Source organism: Psittacula echo, assembly GCF_963264785.1.
Source record: "Psittacula echo genome assembly, chromosome: 1".
In the NCBI taxonomy this organism is placed as follows: domain Eukaryota; kingdom Metazoa; phylum Chordata; class Aves; order Psittaciformes; family Psittacidae; genus Psittacula; species Psittacula echo.
This window is the reverse complement of record NC_137735.1, coordinates 5,837,354-5,860,218: the sequence shown is the minus strand read 5'-3', so window position 1 is coordinate 5,860,218 and position 22,865 is coordinate 5,837,354. Positions and strand designations below refer to the sequence as shown.

At 43.4% G+C, this 22,865-nt stretch overlaps 1 protein-coding gene across 4 annotated transcripts; it reads left to right on the top strand.

The window, feature by feature from the left end:
• The first annotated feature begins 748 nt into the window (after positions 1-748).
• SUCLG1 (succinate-CoA ligase GDP/ADP-forming subunit alpha) lies at positions 749-17,743 on the top strand. 4 transcript variants are annotated; one of them, XM_080631290.1, is made up of 10 exons: positions 869-884; positions 3,029-3,308; positions 9,216-9,319; positions 10,191-10,307; positions 11,224-11,436; positions 11,525-11,582; positions 13,813-13,896; positions 14,539-14,690; positions 15,576-15,764; positions 16,701-17,743. In XM_080631290.1, the coding sequence occupies exons 2-10, from the start codon at positions 3,251-3,253 to the stop codon at positions 16,725-16,727; spliced, it is 1,002 nt and encodes a 333-aa protein (XP_080487416.1). In that variant the 5' UTR covers positions 869-884; positions 3,029-3,250; the 3' UTR covers positions 16,728-17,743. The 4 variants fall into 4 exon arrangements, with proteins under 4 accessions (XP_080487418.1, XP_080487416.1, XP_080487417.1 ...); XM_080631291.1 differs by lacking the exon at positions 869-884 and adding an exon at positions 1,775-1,852; XM_080631289.1 differs by lacking the exon at positions 869-884 and adding an exon at positions 2,846-2,911.
• The last annotated feature ends 5,122 nt before the right edge of the window (positions 17,744-22,865 follow it).

Sequence of the window (22,865 nt, the reverse complement as noted above, 5' to 3'; positions counted from 1 at the left end):
ACTTGCTTAGCACTGTCAGGACGGGGTTTTTGCTCTCTTTCTACAGTGCTTCAAGCAAATCACTATCAAAGAGGTCAGGCAGCATAGAATCATAGAAAGGTTTGGGTTAAAAGAGACCTTAAAGCTCACGCAGTTCCAAACCCGTGCCACGGGCAGGGACACCTTCCACTAGAGCAGGTTGCTCCAAGCCCCTGTGTCCAACCTGGCCTTGAACACTGCCAGGGATGGGGCAGCCACAGCCTCTCTGGGCAACCTGTGCCAGCGCCTGAGCACCCTCACAGGGAAGCATTTCTTCCGTATTATCTGGCCTATATCTACCCTCTTTGAGGTAACATATTTCACTTGGATCGCTCAATTAACTTGTATGTGGGTTTATATATCACTTACTCAATTAGAAGACACCAAAACTTGACTATTTGTGACATCTGCATGAAGCCTCTCCAGCTACAACCCCTTCGGAACGCTTCTCTTCGCCTTTACTGCCAATTTATCCACGCACATTGGTGACTTTAAACGGGCAGGCACAGCACAGCCATCAAGAGTTGTTGCTGGCCCGAGCTTAACCCATCAGGGCCGGCCGTCACCATCTCACCTCCCGGCATCACCCCGGCCACCACCTCACGGCTCGGACTACAACACCCACAATGCACCGCGCATCCCCGTCCCTCCCCAATTGCCTCACTTCTGATTGGCTCTACCAACGAGGGGCCTCTGCGATGAGCCAATCCGCGCGGAGGGCTGCCCCGCACCACGCCGGGGTGGGCAGTGCTCAGGCGCCGTGCAGGGCCGCCCGCCGCGCTCCGCCGGGCCGGTGTCATTGCCGAAGGGGACGATGTCTCACTGCAGCCGCGCCGCCGCCCGCCTGCTGGGCCGCTTCCTCCGCCGTGAGTACCGCCCCGCCGGCACCAACCCCCGAGCGCCGAGCCGCGGGCGCTGCGGGGCCCTCCCCGCTGCCTGGCAACCGCGCTCCGCCGCGGCCTGCTCCGCACTCCGCTCTAGGCCGCGGGGGTATGAGGGGGTTTGTGGGGGGGTGTGCGGCCGGGGCCTGGAGGCGAAGGGAAGGGGTCGGGCCTGCGGCGGGGCAAGGTCACCCGGTGAGGGGAGCGCTCCGCCTCGACCCCGCGGTATGGGCGGGCAAACGCCGCGCCCGGGCCTCGGGAGACCGGCGAGCTGGTGGGGCTGTGTCCCCGCAGGCGATGGGGCTGTCGGTGGTGTTATCCAGAGCCGGTCGTCGCTCGTTGGAGCTGAGGGAAGGCGGGGATAGGCTCCTTTAGGGGCAGGGGAGAGAAAAACTGGGTTTAAGAGTTAGTAAGAATTCCTACTTTGAGGGTGGGCACCGCAGGGATGGGGACCCGAAAGAGTTGTTCTCGCTGTTGTGTCTCCGGAGCTGCTAAACACTCGACGAGGGCCAGAGGGAGCTCATAGAGTTGGATCTGGGCACTTCGAGCTGTGATTTTGATTAGAGACCTCTTGAGGGCCCTGAATTGTGCTGTGATTGCAATACGCATTGGTAAAGTTGGTTTTGTTGTCAGGAGTAAGGTTCTTTGCCTTTAATTGTGAACAGGGGCAGTCTGAGACTCCTGTTTCAGCTTGAAAGGTTTTATATGTGCCGTTCTAAAGATCACAGTTAAAAATAAAATGCCTTTTTATTTGTTTTCCCTTTTCAGTGTGTTTTTTGTGCAGTTAAAGCTGCATCGTTCACTGAAATCAGTATGGGTATGCCTAGGCACAAGAGCAGCTTCTTGGGATCTAAACTGAGGGATTGGTGCATTAATCGTGGTTCTTGCAGCTAAGAATGCTTGGGCAAGCTTAAACCTACCTCGTTTTGCTGCACACAGTGTGTTTTGTCCAGGTATGATGGTAACTTACAGGTCAGGGTCTAGTAATGTGATCCCACAGCATTGTAAGCTGAGTTGTTCCTGTGGCACACCTACCATCATCCCCTGTGGTATCCATTCCTACCTCTTGTCCTCTATGAGCGGAAAGCTGTATTTTCTTACTGTGCAAGTTCTGCCAGGTCAGCTCTTTGAATTGACTCCCCTGAGTCTGATAAGAATTGGTTCTGATGGAGGGGAACAGATGGGAATGTAGCATTACAGTCTAGTTTAATTGGTACTCCCAGCAAAGCTACTCTTGGGTGCAGTTTTATGTGTTTAAAACCTCACGTTGTTCCCTTTAGAAGTAGCAGTATTCAGGGAAGAGTGCTTAAAACGATTTTGGGGGTGTAAAGGAGAAGTAGGAGTGTAAGTGGTTCAAGAAGTGTTCTGTTTGCAACAGTTCATGCCTTAAAGAAACTCCTGCAAGATGAAATAGGCCTTCATTGGAAACCTTTGTTAGTTTGATACTCTTTACAAAGAGACAAAAAGCTGCTGAAACCTTAAATTTGGACTTTGTACCTGTGTTTTCAGTAGCAAATACTTAACATCTGCTTCTCTTGGTGATTTAAAAGCATGAGTTCCTAGTGTGTTCTGTTGCAAGAGATGCAATATCTGGTTTTGTTGATTCTGAAGGAAACATGCAGGACGTGTACCCCTAAGGTTCAGTTCAGGAAGCTGTGAAAACGTAGTATGAAGTATGTCAATGTTTGCTCAAAGGTCAGTTCAGAGCACTGATTGTATGTGGACAGAGTCAAGTAAGACCTGTGCTGGTCTATACCACACTTTGAAGAGTCTTTATGGGCACCTCAGCTGTGATTGGAAGAGTCAGGATTAGGGATTTTATGTTCTGAGCATGTTAGAAAGCTTTGGAGAGCTTGCAGATTAAAAGATTACAGTAAATTATGTGAATAACCCTGGTGAAGAATTGCTGCAGAAATAACAAGCCAACCTGAAGGATTCGGTGATTGTTTCTATGTCAGCAGTGGGGAAAGAGGGAAGCTCACACACCTTTAGCTGCACATGTTCTTAGTGGGGTAGGTTTGGGGAAAAACAGTCTGCTGGTTACAAGAAATAGTTGCTTTGTGCTGTAAAGACCATATTTATTTCCTCAAGGACCTGCAGGTTCACTGAGGTGCTTCACTTTGTTTCAGCTTCAGAGATCTGGGAGAAAGCTGTTCTTTAACATGCCATTGTGTCTTCTGTGGACCTTGTAGCCGGTGATGACTATTGCAATAGAATCATAGGATGGTTTAAGGCAGAATGAACCTTAAAGCTCATCCAGTTCCAACCCCCTGCAACGGACAGGGACACCTTCCACTAGAGCAGGTTGCTCCAAGCCCCTGTGTCCAACCTGGCCTTGAACACTGCCAGGGATGGGGCAGCCACAGCTGCTCTGGGCACCCTGTGCCAGCGCCTCACCACCCTCGCATGGTAAAAGATTGCTTCCTAATATCTAATCTGACTCTCCTCTCTGTCAGTTAAAAGCCATTTCCCATTGTTCTGCCACTACACACCCTTGTAAAAAGCTGCTCTCCAGCTTTCTTGTAGATCCTGCCCATGGCAGGGGGGTTGAAAAACTAGATGATCTTAAGGTCTTTTGCAACCCTAACTATTCTATGATTCTGTGATCCCTTTTAGGCACTGGAAGACTGTTGTAAGTTCTCCTCAGAGCCTTCTCTTCTGGCTGAACAAGACCAGCTCTCGTCCTGTCTCCAGAGCAAAGGTGCAAGGAGTGGGGAATTTTGATTAGGAAAGAGAGGAGTGTTGAAAGGGCTGTTTTTCTCTGAATGTCATTTCCTATTAGTCCCAGTTTTGTTTCAATGTGGTAGGTGTAGCATAGTCATTGCATCTGTCGTTTCCAGCTTCATTAATTAAATTCCTCAATTCCTACCATGTTCATAGATAGGGGTTTCCATAATTAACAGGAACTTGGCAAGATGAGAAGGGAGAGGCCAGGGAGCGATACCTGGAAATCCTCTGAGCACATAATCTTCTTAATCCAAAGAGTAAGATATTTTGAGCAATCCTTCAATAGCATGAAAACTTCCTTGTGAGTAAGGATCAGCTTCTCCTAAAGTAGCTGGTATCTTTAAGGCTGAATTCTGTAGAATGGTTTGGGGAGGGGAGAGAATTATTCAGACATAACTGTGTGTATGAACATACGGCCTGATAATGACAACTAAAACCTAATAAAGAACTAGGATGGGAAACTCCTGGTGGAATGTTCTTGTTAATATCAAGCTTCTTGTCATTAAACTCTGACATTTCCTGCAGCACTTTGGTCTTTGCCAAACTTTAAGTGTCTCTACTCTTCTGTAATGTCAGAAGCTGTCCAGAGCTGTTTCTGTTCTGTCCTCTTCAGGCTGTGATTTTGTAGGTGGAGGAAGAAGAAAAGAGATGGTCAGAATAATACAAATTGAACATGTACAAAATATTGACAGAATTTCTCAGAAATAAACGGAAGGTCTGTAACTGGTGGAAAATAAGGGAAAAGGGGAAATCTGTGTGTGGAAAACAGACTTCTTGGTGTTTTAAGTAGAGCTTTTCAGGCCTCCTTCCTTCCCTGGGTTTCCCCAGAGCCTCTAGTTTCCCCATTTGTATTGGAGCCTGTATGATTTCTAAGGCTTTCTTCTTTCCTGACATAGGTAATGGAAATGAAATTTGGTTATTTCAGGGAGTAATCGAGGAAGAATTTCACTTGTTACTTTGAGAAGTAGCAACGTAGGCATTCGCTCACGTCCTCCTAGAAAGGAATCTTTGCTGTTTCCCCTTGCTTTTGTATTGTGCTCATTTGTGAGAACCCTCAAATACTAGCTCAGCTTCCAAACTCTACTTGTTTTTTGGGGTGGGCTGGTATAAATGTGGTAAGAGGGAGGCACTTTGTTGGGTTCCTGTCCATAGCTCTAGGAAATCTTGCAAGAAGTCCTGAAAATAACAGGTAGTTTCAGTGAGAAAAAGGTTTAGCCTTGAATATCTGTACTGTTGTGTGGCTTGCACAACCCAAATAAGCTGGGAGTTGGACTAGATGACCTTTAAAGGTCCTTTTCAACATGAACTATTCTGTGTTTCTGTAAAATATAGCTTGGGCTGTATGTTTTAAATGAGATTTGTGCTTGGGAAGTGCTGCTGCTCAAGGGTTGTCTGAAAGCTCTGTGTAAACAGTATTTACATTCAACGAGTGCTTTAAATAGCTTGTAGATGGGTCAGATTTCTTAGTAACATGTAAATTCATGTTTGGACTTCATTATAAATAATAGGGTGGTTTTCAGGCTAGTTAGTTGTAATACACAAGTTAGAGCCATTCTCAAAGCTACAGATTGTGGGGTTTCTCTTAGAAGCAAACGTAGGTGCATTTTCCTCCTGTATTGCAGTGAGCTCCGGGCTGTGCTGGGGCCTTGTTCCCTGGAAATGCCAGAGCAACTACCATCAGCCTGTCTGTCCCTTAGTTTCTTCCAAGGTTTCTTTGCTGTAAAACAACTTATGTTTGGTACACAGTCTCATACCCCTTTGCTAAATTTAGCTCTCCCTTTTCAAGTCTATCTTGGGACAACAGGGTTTTGGTATTTGAGCACTTTTCATAACTATTTGGTTGTCCTGTACCAATAGATGAAAATAGGTTCTTGCCATAGTGCGTTTCTTTGTAGCTACATAGAAGCGAAAGTACTGGAAAGCCAAGATAAATGCATCTTATTATTTGTAGAACTCTTTAAAACCACAAAGCATGGAAAATAGAACACGGATGGGGCAGAAGTGAAAGGATTGCCTGGAAAAGATTATCCAGTTTTGTATTTAATACTCTTTACTAAAAGTCTATAACAGGCCTTTGTTGGGCACAGCAATGTATTATGTCACAACTCTGATTTGATAAAATAAAGCATTTCCACTCTGATTTGGGGTTGATAAGACTTGTCCTTATGCTCTAGGACTTCATCTGGAGCCTGCACCTTTGTAACTTGGCCTGTAATTTAGACGTGTGCATTAAAATAGCATCAGCAGTGAGTTTGGCTTTTACTGGTTCATGGCTGAAGAGCAACAACTTTTTTCCTTCTTTTTTTTGTATTTTTCCTTTTTTCCCTCCTGTCTTGTTCTAGCAACATGCTTTTACACTTGGGCACCCAAATTTAGCCTAGTAAAAGCAATTGTGTGAACGGGTGTTGGCCGCTGTAAAGCAGTACGAGCTGGTGAACGAAGGTCCTGGCTGGAAACTGAAACTTGGGTTCTATTTCTGACTCTTATCTGCTGTGAACTTAGGCATGCCATTTCCATTTCCCACCTGTTTCTTTCTCATCTTGTATCCCTCTTAGTATTTAAATAGCCAGCTGTTTGCACCCAGGACTTGCTGTTTGTGCCATGGAGAGCAGAACTTCCTGACCGATGCCCCTGCTGTGCTGATAACTGGGCAAACCTTTCTGCTTCGGACAGAGCTATGAACAGAAACATAGAGCTGTGTCATGCGAGTTTAAGAAAACCCCAAAACTCACTCATCCAGCCCAGAAAATGCAAGTTGATATGCATATGTATATATCATAAATATATTGCTTCATAGATGCGTGTCCATGCTAAACTGCCTCTCTTAAGACTGTAAACTGCTCAAGCCTATAGCCAATCTTTTTTGAACCAGCCCTATTTTCTCTGAACCAGAACTCTTCAGTAACATAAGGGGTACATGCAATTTTCAAGAGTAAATCCATACAAAGCTCTGTAGAATTTAATCTGTCTTTTAGTGACCAGTGCCTTTTTTTTCCTCTTCTTTTTGGTACTTTGATAGCATGGAAAATGCCCAAGAGCTTCTTATCCTTGAAAAATGTATTTCTATAGTCCTTTCAAAACTGAGAATTGACAAACTTGAGCTTTCAGAAACATATTTGTGCAAGGTTATAGATATCTGAAAATAGATGTGGAATGGACAGCTGAACTGGGCCTGTAGAATTGCTTTTATGGTAAAGAGAAAGGTGTAGCACAGACACTATGTGTAAAATACAGATTTGAATTAGTTTAGTGTTGCCTGTTTATTCTTTACCTCTGCAGACACATCAGAGGGCTTTCAAAGCATGCACTTCTGGAAGCCCATTGCGTGCTCTGCAGAGCGTTGCTGTTGGTAGATCATTGCTGTAGTAGCTTCTCAAGGTGATCATCCTCTGCTTTCCTCAGGGTTGGGTTTCACTTGGTCACATCTCCCTCTACAAAGGGGATCATCATCTGCTTTCCTCAGGGTTGGGTTTCACTTGGTCACATCTCATGCCCAGGAGAGATTGCCTGGATGGCTGGGATCAGGTAGACTGATGCCCTGCTCTCCCAACCAGCAGCCCAGATGTTTCTCTGCTTCTTTTGTGTCTCCTTTGCTGGAGGCAGGCTGTTGTTTGCCAGTTGTGTGTTTGAATGGCTTGGTGTTGCAGCACAGGGCACTGCAACCTTGCCTAAGAAGGCTGAGGTGTTGGCGAAGTACAAAGACCATACTGTCCTATCTTCTGTAGCTGTAGCAAGACTTTTCTCTACAGCCAGCCTCATCACTCTATTCATTATCTTGCCTTCAGACATGTTTTATCCATTACTGCTTTGTATTTCTTCTTGGATGAAGATGTGATTTGGGTTAAAACCCTGCATACCCTTTCACCACTTGTGTTACAAGTTTACTGCATACTTGTCCATACATTTCTCTTTCAAATCCAGCTGAGTTCCCCTTTATGTTGGTTTGAAGATGCCACAGCTCCTCAAAGAACAGCAGGATGTGGTCGGAGTTGAAGCACTGTGCTGTCAGTGCTTTCTGAGAACAGATAAGGACTTTAGATTCAGCAGTAGCACTGTTGTCTGTAGGCTTCTTCTGGCATGGTTTTGTTTTCCTTCTCACTCTTTTGGAATAGAATTAAAGCATAAAAGCAGCGTATCACTAAAATTTACTTGGCAAAGGTACTTGCCGAAGAATGCTGTGTAGCTGTGATAGAAACGTTTATACATGGATCTTAAATTTTCAGCACTTTTTTATTACTCCATAGAAGTTGTGTTATTACAAAATGTTTATAAATAGAAAAAAATCCCTCCCTTGTAATCCAGGGAGCAGGATTCAGAATCTTTCTGTTTCAACTTCACTTTTTACTTCCTTAAATCTAAAGTGGTAATGTTTTAAAGGAGCTGAAGAGGTATAAAGTAGTGCTCTGGTATCAGTTTCTGTATTAGGATTGGATTCTCCTGTATTCACTCTAAGCACAAAACATTGCAGGGAGTAAATCAGTTCTGATCCCCTCAAAACTGGTATTTGAAAAAGCATATGGCCATGAATATAGGCAATGTGTGCATCCTTTTTATACCAGAAGACCTCTTTTTCCTCCTCATCTCAAGCTTTGGTGACATTCTCTGCATTACTTTTTTAATCACTTGATGTCAACACATCTTTCCCTTCAGCAGAGATACGGTCGTTCTCCTTGTCTCTCTGATAGCAGCATGCATTGTGCTCTTTTTCTGTAGTTGTGTTGTTATATTTTGTATTTCAGTATCAGAGTTGTAAGAATTACATTGAAAATCATTCTATAGAAGCATTCTGGTGAGCTTTTTCCTCACAAGCCCAAGTGATGCCCAGGCTCCTGTGGCTAGGCATCCACTGAAAAAAGGTCTCCTGCTGGATGTCTTGCTTGGCATTAGGTTTCACCTGGGCTGAGGGATCTTCAGCCTCTTCAGTATCCTCTCACTGTCTAGTATAGGCTGTGCCACACTCGTGGGAGGTATAACATGGTACTGATGTAACAGCCTCTGGGATATAGGGATTTTAGTTCTGCTTTGTCACTTTGTGCAGAGTTTCTTAGAGGATGGAGAATGGTCATTTGCAAATGAAAATAATGGTTAAGAAGTTTCTGCCTGTTGTTTGTTGTGATGAATTCTGATATTAAGTACTCAATATGAGAAATACCTAGCCTGATTAGGAAAGAAATTCATCACTATGAGGGTGCTGAGGCGCTGGCACAGATTGCCCAGAGAAGCTGTGACTGCCCTATCTCTGGCAGTGTTCAAGGCCAGGTTGGACACAGGGGCTTGGAGCAAGCTGCTCTAGTGGAAGGTGTCCCTGCCCGTCGCAGGGGTTGAAGCTGGATGAGCTTTAAGGTCCCTTCCAATCCAAACCATTCTATGATTCCTAGCAAACTGTTATATCACGCTGATAGAGTGAACTGCAGGTGTTTAATGATAAGCACTGAATGCAGCTTTCAGGGCTGCTTTTCAAAACGTGAGCTGCTGGATCAATTCATCTTTTGATATAAGCCTTAATATATACGCACTTACTCCGTAGGATGATCTTGACTAGCAAAGCAGTGAATTAATGGTTTGCACTCTCATTTTATTTCTCTCTAGTGCAACAGAATGGCGTACGACACTGCTCCTACACAGCATCAAGGAAAAACCTGTATGTTAACAAAAATACAAAGGTTATCTGTCAGGGTTTTACAGGCAAACAGGTATGTATATAAAAGATTTTTTCTGTCACCCTTTCAGTTCAGAAAGTTAATTGGCTGGAAAATGTAATAAAATGGACTATACGCTGGCTTTGACTATGTTGATGGGAAGCTGAATATCATGATCAGGAAGGTCCCCTCAGCAGTGTAGTTTCCTTTCTCTGGTCCAAATAGACCCTCATATTCAATCATACTAGGTATTTTTTCACTTGTGTACAAACTTAAAACTTGGGTTTGAGTCACCTCTATTACATTACTGTTGTTTCTTGTTCTTCCTTCTGGTCTTCAGCCTTTTTATTGTAACCACCTGAAAGGGTTTCTTAGTAAAAGGAGTTTTGCAGGAACCCACAAAAACTATAATTGTAGAAGTGCCTCTTTCACAAATGCCTTTGAATGTCAATGCCTATGAGTTAAGTTTCTGCTTTTATTTCAAGATACTTAATAGTTTTCTCACATCCCCTCTTTTACACCTTTGCAAGGGGAGAAGGCTGCTTTTACTACGTGTATCAGCTAGTTATGGATGAGAATGCAAATTTCTTCTCTTTCATTACAGTGTTTGTCATCTGCCAGGCTTGATGTGGGAAATGAAATGTCGCTGCTAAGTCTGCAGGTGTATTAGGAACACACAACAAAATACACTTTAGTGTGCAACCACAGTGCTCTGATGTAAAAGGAAAAGCATACCATATTCTGATTGCATCTAAAACATGATGTGCTCTTTAAAATAGGTGATGGTATATATGTAGTGAAAGCTTCCCTTCTTGTTGTAAATTTAAGTGCTATAAATTGCCTTCAGAATTATAGGTAACATCAACTGCTTTTGGTTCGTTTCCTATTACATGCCTTTTAACTTTACTTCTTTTCTCTCTCATAGGGCACCTTTCACAGCCAGCAGGCATTGGACTATGGCACCAATCTAGTTGGAGGAATTTCTCCAGGGAAAGGGGGGAAAACTCATCTGGGTCTGCCTGTGTTTAATTCTGTGAAGGAGGTAATCTGCAGCAGTGACTGGAGGGCAAACATTTTGATGCTGCTGGAGGACTCCTTATGTCATTGCTTACACTGAAGAGACATTTAGGCCGTAGATGTCACTGTGCATGGAGTGAAGTAGAAGCCTTGTAAAAGCAGGAGCATTCAGAGTGGTCAACCATGAGTTTGGCTTCCACTGTGAGGTTGATACACTTACTTTATGCATGCAACTAGTTTCTCATTGATTTTGGTGTGTATGATGAATTTTTAGCTAACTGTTACCTAAGGCTCTGAAGACAGGCTGAGAGAGCTGGCCTTATTCAGCCTGGATTACTGAAGGCTCCAGGGAGACTTTGGAGCAGCTTCCAGTACCTAAAGGAGCCAACAAGAAATCTGGAGAGTGACTTTTTACAAAGCATGTGGGGGTAGGACAAGGAGACATGGCTTTACACTGAAAGAGTCTAGGTTTAGATTAGGTATTAGGCAGAAGTTTTTCCCTGTGAAGGTGGTGAGGCCCTGGCACAGGTTGCCCAGAGAAGCTGTGGCTGCCCCATCCCTGGCAGTGTTCAAGGCCAGGTTGGACACAGGGGCTTGGAGCAAGCTGCTCTAGTGGAAGGTGTCCCTGCCTGTGGCAGGTGGTTGGAACTGGATGAGCTTTAAGGTCCCTTCCAACCCAAACCATTCTATGAGTCTGTGATTCTCTGATGGCGTTCATGGGGCAGATCCTTTCCAGCCAGTGGTTAGTTCTGAGTCCCTTAGTTGCGCTGTGTATATCCCATTTTCAGTGAATTTAACACTTGCCTTGATTACAGTAAGTTAATCCATAACAGTTTACTTAATTTATGGCTGTGGATGGATGTATTTTAAATAACTAGTTATCACATGTTCTCTTCAGCCCCACTAAATACTCAATACCCTTTTTATTATGTCCATTGTAGGCCAAAGAACAAACCGGTGCTTCTGCCACTGTTATATATGTACCTCCTCCGTTTGCTGCTGCTGCGATCAATGAAGCAATCGATGCAGAAATGCCCTTAGTTGTTTGCATTACTGAAGGTATTCCCCAGCAGGATATGGTTCGGGTTAAACACAGACTGCTTCGGCAAAGTAAGACTCGACTAGTGGGTCCCAACTGCCCTGGAGTCATCAATGTAAGTGACTTCTGGATTTGCTCCAAGGCTGAACCATTCTTAGTGATGGTTTGAGTGTTCCATCTGACTTCTCCCACTCTTTCCTTAGCCTGGAGAATGTAAAATTGGTATCATGCCTGGTCACATTCACAAGAAGGGAAGAATTGGTGAGTTTTTGAATATTTGTGCATCATCTAAAGCTAAAGTATGGTGCTCTGGTGTTCTTACTCATGAGGCTAGTTACATCCTGCCCTGAAGACAATTAACACACTGTATAACAGCTTGTCTGTCCTTCAGTTTGTGAGTGAAGTTTGCCATTATCAATCCTGAAAGCCTAAATATCAGTCAGTCAGCCATAGCAAGCACTGAGTACTGGTGATAGAGGCAAAGCAATTGGAAGTTTCCTTAGGTAATGTCACTGACTTAATTTTCTTAACCCTCTTCTTTGAGGATACTTCCATTTATCCTTGGGATTTAGGAGCGCTAAGCTCTCCAATGCTGTTTGTTCCAAAAGCCTGGCTCCTGAGGACTAAGATCCTACACCTATAGTGAGCTCAGTATTGTAGCAGAAAGAAGAGATTACAGGCAAGTTTATAACATGATAATTTGGACAATTACAGCATGATGGATGGGAGTGACAAATGTACCCACTTCTGAGACAGTGGTAATAAGGTCAGAAAGGCAGTGACTTGTTCATAATCATATGTTAGTTACACCCCCTGTGGCATGCAAGCCTCTTGCCTTGACTTCTGTGGGATCCTTGTTCTAAACTATAGAAATAACAACTTGATTATTTTAAAAATAATGATGTTCAGGAGCTATAAAGAAAATTCTTCCAAAATAGGTTTCTGTACTTAAATAGAGCTTCAAAAACGTTGTCGACAGCACAGCACTCACTGCTGCTGTCTGCCAATGAAGTAACCAGGTTAACTTGAACACAGTACCCTTTCCAACATTACCATTTTCTTGATGAAGAGTGTGTTTCCTGTGGGGAAAACCTGTTCTGTGCTCTTGACCTGTGTGGACTCGGTGCAGTTTTTCTAACACAACAAACTGTCTCTGCTACTTAACCACTTCTGACATGACAATAAGCTGTACCTGGTGAATGCTGGAGGATGCATTAACACTGGTGTTACACCTCCAGCTTTCAGAAGTACCCATAAACCTGGAACTGGAAAACCAGGTGACTGCAGTTACCTTTATAGATACCATCAAGGCATTGCTCTATAACTGTAAAAGATAACATTAACTGATGTTGCCCTGGGCTCCCTTCTGAATCGGAGTTCTGTTCAGATTTTCTAAGTATCTACAAGAGATGCTTTGTAGGCACAGGTTACTACAATCTGAATGTGAGGCACATCAAGTGTGAAAGAAAATGTGAAATCCTAAATCCAGGTGCTCCCACCAATGCTGGAAATGTTTCTGTGGTGATCCAAGGGCCAGGGAATAAATATGTAACTTTGCCATCCTCCCAGCCTCGTCTAACACTATGACCTTTGGTGATGTGCTTCCCAGCTTTCTATTACTGGAGGTGTCCAGGAATCATTTGTTAATTTTGGGATGCAAGCTATAAATACAGTCTTTGGGCCTTTATCTGTAGCTTCTCTGAGGCAATCTGATCTTGATAGTAAACAGGAAGCTCGTTGCAAACATAGCAAGGAAAAAAACCTTTGCTAGTAGACATCTGAGCTGTCCAGCAGCATAAGCCTTTGATAAAACCAGATTTACTTGTCTAGTCGTATACTTCTGTTCATGCAATACACTTACTATATTCCTTCTTAGATGGCTTGAAGTAGATGGAAGATGATGACCTTTTCTGTTTTCCCTTTTGTAGTATTAACAGAAATCTTTACTTGGAAAAATGACCAAAATCCCATGCAAATATTTTGCCCCTGAGCTAGGCTGTGTATTACCTTCCATCCTGAATTTAAAACTAGGGTTGTGGTCTCTTGTAATACTATAATGGAGATGGTGAATGTGTATTGTAGAGCAGTGAACTGCAGCAACATACACCTTAATAGTGCTGACTTTCATTGTGCAGTGTATTTCTGTTCTGGAGGATCTCTTGTATGCCTGGCCATACTGGAGATGGGATTAATATAGAATTATTTTTTAACTGTTGAGCTGTTTCAAGTCAATGCATCAGCTACGTTCATACAAGACAAGATGTATATTCTTCTGTTTTGTTTGCAGGTTTAGTCAGTTGACAATTAACTGTCCAAAATGCCTACCAAGAAATAGTATAGACAGAGTCTGATATAGAGTTTTGATGTTCTGGAAAACCTGGCATCTCATGTTCAGTTTATTAAAGTGATTTTCATTAATATAAGACCAGCTGCCTCTAATCATGTGCTTAACTATGCTAGTATTAAGTTTATCACCCTTTCTTTCCTGAAGGTATTGTGTCAAGATCTGGAACCCTGACATATGAAGCTGTTCATCAAACAACGCAAGTTGGATTGGGGCAGTCCTTCTGTGTTGGTAGGTTTCCTCAGCCTGTTGCACCTACACTAATCTGCTTCTTCTTTACAAGAAGAAATCCAAAGTAATGTCTTTTTGCAAGCACAGAAATTGCTGAATGGCATTATCTTGAGAACTGAGATCCCTGTGTGCTGTGAAGAGTATAACCCTTCTCTATTACCATTTCTGCATCAGATTAATAGAAGCCTAAAACAAGAGATTTGAACAAAGAACTGCCAGCAAACATGATGTCAATTTGGAAACAGGTTTTCCAAAGAGGTTTGATATTATAAAGGGATAGGGCATTCTGAGGCATTTAGTTGGGTATGTTAAGTAAATTCAGTTTTCTTACAGCAAGATTCTAGAGCTGGGCTGTTGGTCCTGCTGTGTCTTATACAGAGCCTCTGTATAAGGCATCATATTTTGCATATGGTTTGAAAGGTGATTACTCAGATACCAAAGCTTCTTGTAAATTGTGTGGGTAGATGTTTGGAGCAGGAATTTGGCATATTCTGACTTGGGAAAAGCCATCAGAGCTGCTCCTTTTATGTGCCTTTGGGAATGCTCTTCATACTGAAATTTACTTTGAAGCTTTTATTGTAAATGCAGCATCATTATCTTCAGTCAGTCTCTTTTTTTTTTGTGGTTTTAATTCTTTTTCAGGGATTGGAGGTGATCCCTTCAATGGAACTAATTTTATCGACTGCCTTGATGTCTTCCTGAAGGATCCTCATACTGAGGGGATCATATTGATCGGGGAAATTGGAGGAAATGCTGAAGAAGATGCAGCAGCATTTTTGAAAGAAAATAACTCTGTAAGTCTTAAGCAACTTGCATCCAGACACCTGGATAGTTAGCCAATGCCTTTTGCCATGTCAGAGAAAACCCAGTTCAATCTCTGCTTTCTACTTACAAAGAAATCGAAGTCATACTTTTATTAAAGGGTTGAAATTACGAGCTTTGTCCAGATGAAATCTGTCTGGAGAGCAATGTCATCTTTAGATTTTTTAGTCCTGTAATGACATGAGTAGGAACATCCTGTTTCTTATAATATACATGGCTCTATAAGAAACATAGAATCATAGAATAGAATACTTGGGGTTGGAAAGGACCTTAAGATCATCCAGTTCCATCCCCCCTGCCATGGGCAGGGATGCCTCGCACCAGACCATGTCAACCAAGGCTCTGTCCAACCTGGCCTTGAACAACTGCCAGGGATGGAGCATTCACAACTTCCTTGGGCAACCCATTCCAGTGCCTCACCACTCTCACAGTAGAGAACTTCTTCCTTCTATCTAACCTAAACTGCCCCTGTTTAAGTTTGAACCCATTACCCCTTGTCCTGTCGCTACAGTTCCTAATAAAGGGTTTGTCTCCAGCATCCTTGTAGCCCCTTTGAGATAGTGGAAGCTGCTCTGAGGTTTCCACACAGCTTCTCTTCTTCAGGCTGAATAGCCCCAGCTTTCTCAAGCTGTCTTCATACGGGAGGTGCTCCAGCTTCCTTATCATCCTTGTGGCTTGCTTCTGGTTTATGATCAGGAGAGAAAGCATTCCATGCTCCTCAGACTCTTGATTCTGTGTTGTCTGAGGTTTCTACCTGTTTAATATCTTTGCCTGGCTAGTTTATATTGAAAATAAATACATAAACATGCCATCTGGAATTGCTCCCCCATGTAACAGGATCTTTGCTTTCTTCACAGGGTCCGAATGCCAAGCCTGTAGTGTCATTCATAGCTGGTCTGACTGCTCCTCCAGGCAGACGGATGGGTCATGCTGGAGCAATCATTGCTGGAGGAAAGGGTGGAGCTAAAGAGAAGATAGCAGCTCTTCAGAGTGCTGGTGTTGTTGTCAGCATGTCTCCTGCTCAGCTAGGTAGCACCATCTACAAGGTTCGTTGCTTGGGAGTTGGTATATGTACTCATACAGCTGCTTTTGAGGGAGTGCAAGTTGGGAGTGCATCTGTTACCTAGCTATTCTGCAGCTCTGAACTTAAACATAAAGACTCTATTGACTGAACAAGCTGCAGTTATTACTTAGATAATATGCCCACTTAGTGTTGCCTTTATAGAAAAGTCAACAGCAAAATAGAGATTACATTTTGCTTTGAAGTGTAGCAACTTGTTGAATTCTATTTTCTGGATGTAAAGAACCTAAATTAACGTATGAAAGCACTCTTTGAAAGCAGGGCATTTGAGGTCAGAGAGCCTTAGCATGGAGGTCTCTCTATTTTAGGTACTAAGTCAGAATTATGGCTGAATACATACAGCTGAAAAAGTTATGTACAGAATAGGATTACTTGCTTATCTTAATGCATATCAGAAAAAAGGCATTGCTTCACACCTAGGGGAGATGTATAATTCAGCTGTGCTAGGTACTTCTTTTTTCCGTGTGCCAACTGTATAGTACAGCATCCTCACAGGCTGCAGTGGGATTCTTCCTTTCTGTTGTTTTTCCTTTACTGCAATGATTATCTTTACTTGGATGCCTCCCTGGCTTGAGTCCTTTACTGTTAGGATGCTATTGCAGTTCTTACATAGAATTAGTGTTTCTCAAGCCTGTTGTGCTATGCCTGAGAACAAATGGTTCCTTGACAGCAGTGCAGTCGCTGGCTGCAGACTAACACTACTGGTTTTTCATAGCTGGTTTGTTAATGTGAAGTGGGTGAATGCTTATTCTCCTTTCTCCAGTATACATTTTGTATTGTAGTGTTTAATGCTTAAAATCAGATTTGCTAAGATAAATGCAAAGTAATTTAAAATGAAATAGTGATAGAAGTGTTCTCTTCCCCCAAACCCCCACTGGTTATGTCTGTGTGCTGTTTGCAGGAGTTTGAGAAAAGGAAATTGCTGTAAGAGAAGACACTTTGAAATACTGTCTCCAAGACATCAGTGCAGCACCTGGCTTCCGCTTATCTTTTGTCTGCTAATCTTCAGTTGCCCAAAGGACTGACACTGGTCTATGAATTTGACTTGGAAGCCATAAACCTCCTGGCTAAACCTGTTTTGATGTCTCCTTGGTTTCAGACATTATTACCTCCTTGTAAATCCCAGCAAATTAATAAATCTACTACTAAATCTGATTCATCTGTTGAATTCCTGAAGCAGAGCCATTTCTTCCATCAGCATAAATACTCTTTTGTAACCTAAGCACTGCCCGTTTTTCAGGTAAAGTCACTTCTAGAGATGCTTTTAAGGATCAAGGCACTGACTTTATGCAAGTATCACACTTGGCTTTATTTTTACAAAATCCAGTCTTACCTGTTTGTTGCAATTATGTTTGTTTGAACACTAGGCCAAAGTTTCCGTCCGTTAAACCAAAGCTGCTGGATCTGAAGGGGTTGCTTGTTGATCCACGTAGCTGGATATGCCTGAAGTCCAGACTTTCAAGGCTGATGAGCCATGCACAGTGTAGTCCGCTGCTGGCAAGGAATTCTGTTTGTTTTGTGGAGAGATGGAATTTTTATTCCCCCAAATGAATCTCATTTCCCTTGCAAATATATATTTACAATTGTCTGTAATGATGAAAATGATTTGGTCTTTAGATTACGTTACTTACAGTTCCTCTTTAACTACAATTGCATTGCTTGTGTGTTCTGAAATCCTAGTAACATTGGGATATGATGGAAGAGAATTACTATTCTCTGGAAAAGAATGTAAGAAGGTAACTTTCTTGTTAACCACTCCCAGCACTGTAATGGAAAGCCCTTTTTTTTACTGTGGAAATAGCCCAAGCACTGTGTCTATAAATGAGTGTTCCAAGTTATATCGAGGTGGACTAAAGCTGGGATTGCTTTCTTTATATAGAGGACTGAAAGTTCATGTAACCTGGCACTTGTCTAAAGCTAACCATGTGTTCCATAAAGGTGCTGTTATGAAAACCTGTGTCATTGTTTGTTTAAAACTGGTCTTAGTTTTCTTACTCTTAACGCCTGTGGAATTTCTCTTCCTAATGCAAGCTGTAGGCAGGTACCTTAATACTGTCATCTACCAGCCCTAGAGCTAAGCCCTAGCAAAATGCATAGAAGGACATATCTACTGCACTGAGTGTGTGTTAATGCACTTCATATACAGTCAGGCATCAGTCAGATGATACAGGCCTTAGGACACAGAGACCAGATGCTGTATTAGGTTGGATTTAAAGAAGAAGTTCTTTACTGTAAGGGTGGTGAGGCACTGGAGTGGGTTGCCCAGAGGAGTTGTGAATGCTCCATCCCTGGTGGTGTTCAAGGCCAGGGTGGACAGAGCCTTGGGTGACATGGTTTAGTGTGAGGTGTTCCTGCCTATGGCAGCGGGGTTGGAACTGGATGATCTTAAGGTCCTTTCCAACCCAAACTATTCTATGATTCACCTTGGTATGATTTACTGAAATGAACCTGGCATCCTGTGTCTGGATGGCTGAAAGCAGTATTGAGTGGTAAATCATTTCATAAAGCCTGTGATAACAGGAATTTTCTTGCTGGATCTGCTGAGTTTTCTGGTGGTGCCTGATTTAGTCTAGAGCAAAAGGACCGAATGGTGCCCTGTAACTAGTGAAACAGCAGTGCTGACACGTCTCAGTCTGTGTGAGAGGGCAGTTCTTCACCAGTGAATGTTGGGATGTTGCAGTCTGACTTCTCATGAGCCTGCTGATCAAAGTAGCTCGTCATAGGCCAGGTTGGATGGGGCTTGGATCAACCTGGCCTAGTGGATGATGCCCCTGCCCATGGAACTAAATGAGCTTTAAGGTCCCTTACAGCCCGAACCACTCTGTACTTCTGTATAGTGGCAGGCATCTTTAAAGCACTTCTTTTGAGACGGGTGATGCTTCTTGTTGAACTGCCTGAATGTTAGCATTGCCACCAGTGTTGTAACAGGTGACTTTCCAGGACATTTCGGGTGTAGTAAGTTTCCTTCTAGGGATTGCTCCACCGAACCTCTTGCAGAGGCACCAGCTATCTTACAAGATAGCCATAAACCCTAATGACCATTGCCTGTTGAAATCTGGGGGTGGGTTTGCAAATGTGACCTTGATTCTAATGTTTGTAGTGGTCATCTGGTCTGCATCATGGCAGCTGCTTGGATCTGTTTGCGCCTGGAGAAGTAGTCTGTACTAGCCTGGAACTGAGCATTCCCTAAGGATGGGGAAGAAACCTGGCCACCTCTGATAGAAAGGCTTAGTTTTCACAGTTTCCTCTTGCTGCCTAGAACTGTGCACTTGACAGATATCATCCGAGCCTCTTGCGTTGCTACTGACAGTGTCTGTTGGAAAACATTCACAGCTGTTTAATACCATATGTACTTGTGACTAAATATTTTGAGTAATCCAATCTGGAAAAATTGTTCATTCCTTTGTGTTTCTGAAAGCAAAAGTTAAGTTAGTGTTGAGCCTTCAACCTGCTGCTGCTTCACCTCCTAAGTGATTTTTGTGTGCAAGAGAAACATTGCCAATGTTACTGTTTGAGTTCTCATAGAATCACAGAATGGTTTGGGTTGGAAAGGACCTTAAGATCATCCAGTTCCAACCCCCTGCCATGGGCAGGGACACCTCACACTAGAAAAGGAATCAAGTTTTACGGAACAGTCCTTTTTATCTTGATCTAGACTTGGCAATGGTGTCTGTGCATCAGTGCACTTTTGAGGGATGCATTCTAGATGTTCATTTTGGTCAGGGAGAATTCGTTGACACATTGATGCTACTAAACAAAAAGAAGAGGCTGTAGGTCTACTTCATGCTCTTTTCCTCTTCCTGAGCAATATTTGTCTTTGAACGATACCTACTACTCTCACTAGTAGCTGCTCCTTGAGTTTGGTGATACTATTAACTCTCTGAGGTTGATTAGAAAGGCCTGTCACACCTCATGAATACTGTGCCTTTTGTGTGTTTAGAATGTATTCATACCTGGTTTATTTTCTTCTGTGTTGATGCTGTTTTGCAGGAGGAATGTCTTGTTATGGAATATATTAGGGGAAGACACTGGTAAGTTATTCTGTGTACCTTTGTACTTAAAATGATGAATCCCTGCCCGTTGTAGGGGGGCTGGAACTGAATGAGCTTAAGCTCCTTTCCAACCCAAACCATTCTATGATTCTATGCTCTGACATGAGATCTGAGTAGGGATCTCACATCCATTGTGAACTTAGAATCATAGAATAGTTAGGGTTGGTTCAGAAAGGACCCCAAGATCATCTAGTTTCCAACAATGAAAGCAACAGAAAACATGGATGCCAACTCATCTGTTCAAATAAGGTCTCCTTATTGCACTGGAGGTGAAGAGGGAAGGGGAAGCTGCTGAAAGATGCTAATCTCTACATTCCATTGTCAAGACGTTCTTGTACGGGATTATGGAGGTGATTAGTGGTGGATTTTTCAGCCATCATTGTCATAGCTTCTGAAGTCCATCACAGTTCTTCAGTTGTCCCATTTTTTGGATGTGCTACTTTTTGTAAGCTCTGAATAGTGTAGAAACTATGGAATTCAGCATCACCTGCATTAATCACTTACTCAGTTTACCATCACCTTTTCCCTTCCCTCCCAGCTGTGTGTCACTGGTCAGGGTTAGATTAAACCTTTTGCTAGAGCAGCAAAGTGCAGGTCTGATGATATGGAGCCTGCTGGTAGCTTCTGAAGGCAGCAACAGGAGGAGTTGTGCTGCTGTGGATGCAGGGAGCTGTCCCTCCTCGAGCCTCTGTATAGGGCTGGGAGTGCTGAGGCAGCCCCTGGCTTTGTAAATCATCACAGAATGGTCTGGATTAGAAGGGACCTTAAAGCTCCTCCAGCTCCAACCCCCTGCCATGGGCAGGGACGCCTCCCACTAAACCATTAGTTAGTGAGGGGTTAAACTGTATTTCTGCAGGCCTCAGACCCAGATAGTTCACTGGCACTCGAAGCACCCAAACCTCCTCATTAAAAACAGACTTAACCTTCTGCAGCAGCTCTGTGATCTCAAAAGAGAAGGAAGAGCTCGCTGTTTACACTAACCACACAAATTGATACAGCTGGGAGAAGGGATGTTTTTCTGTCCTGTAATCACTAACCCACACGCAGCAGCGTGTTTGTGCTGGGAGTAGGTGCAATAGCCTGTAACGATGTCTGTGCTGTGCAGATATGTATTTAAGGGTCCCTTAAAACCTGTTTTGTGGCTGTAAACGACAGCACACCAGATTTATAGTTCTCAGCACATCTGTAACATGACGAGGTAACGTTAAAAATACCCCAACAAACCTAGCAGCCTACGAACCTGGTTCTTTCCATGCGCGTCTTTGCTCTCTAGGTGGCAGGTTTTGATGCTAAAACATGGGTTTGGTTCTACTCTGAACCATAAGGCTCAAAATGTGCTGGAGAAATAGAAGATGAAAACAAACCACTGTTACTTTATTCTTTCTGTTATATTGATTTATGATCATACTCTTTTATGCGAGTTGGAGAGAGGTGGTGAAGAACATACCTGGTTTTCCTCCCTGCGTTCTCAGTATGTCCGTGATGTTGAAATGTCTTGTTTTCCAAGCTGGCATGAGTAATGTCTGACCTATGTGGCTTTGGCAGTCAGATGGGACCTGCCTTAGAGCAATATCTGTTCTCATTTAGAAATGGACAAGAAATGGCTGTTTCTTTGAAGGCTTAGCAATTCTGACTTCTCTTGATTTTATTCACTTGCCCGAGATTGGAGAGCAGAAGGGGAGCAGAGCTTGGGCTGTTAGAGAGAAGAGAAAGGAATTGTGAGTGCTAAAAGGCATTTTATTTACAACAGACAAAACCCCAAAACAGCTCAAACCCAACCAGTGTGCAATATACCATCTCTATGAAGTACTCACCAACTGCTGACAGCAGCAGGAGGTTGAGATCCTTGAAGTAAAGCATCTCCCACACTGCTGTGTTCACCAGGCTCTGTATGCTAAAGGTACCCAGGGCGAAGGGTGGGCAGTGCCGTTAGGAGCTGGAGCTCTCCTGCTTCTCTGGCATCAGACTGATTTGGTTCTAGGATTCACAGCCTGAAGGACTGGGTCTTGCTCAAGATCATCCCCTCCTTGTTGTTCTGCTGTCAGAGTGCAAGCCTCACTATGAGCTATAGCTCAGGCTGCAAGGAGAAGCAATAGGCAGGAGATTCAGTCTCCAATCACTTCAGGCATTTAACTGGATGTATTTTATTTATCTTTCTGTAGGCAAGTGTTATGTTTGTTCAAGACAGCACTACATAGAACCATAGAATCATAGAAGAGTTTGGGTTGGAAAGGATCTTAAGATCATTCAGTTCCAACCCCCCTGCCATGGGCAGGGACACCTCACACTAGACCATGTCACCCAAGGCTCTGTCCAACCTGGCCTTCTTTCCCACAGCATAGACAAATTGTGAGTAAATCCAGCCAAAGCTTCCTAGATGTCTAGACTGGTTCCTAGACATGTTCCTGAAACATGGAATTTGGGGCAAGGTCCATATCCATCTCTGGAAGTTTAGACACATGGCAGAATTGAATGCTTGGGGAACACATGAAAACCAGGCGAGGGCAACAGAACCTCTGAAATGGTTTGATCATTGATCTACATCTGATCATCGGCATCTACTGATTATAACAGAAACTTAGACACCCAAAGCACACATGTTCACACCTCCATCCCTTCAAGGCCAGGTTGGATGGGGCTTGGAGCAACCTGCTCTAGTGGAAGGTGTCCCTGCCCATGGCATGAGGATGGAACTGGGTAAGCTTCAAGGTCTCTTCCAACCCAAACCACTCTATGAGTCTGTGATACACGGAGACAGCTCCGTCAGCAGGACAACTCAGTTGCTCTATCTGGAGATGAGGTCCTTCTCCTCTTGCCAAGTGACTTCCCCAAGTCTTGTTGAAAGTTCCTGCCAGACCACATTTTAAAAGCCACCTGAGTTTTCCTTCCAATGTCAAGTTTATACCATTTCACTCAGTATGTGCTGGGTTTTCCTCACTCCTGATGTGTTGAAACACAGCAGCAAACCTGTACTTTCCAATTTGTCCTGCTTATGGTACAGCCCATTTCTGTTG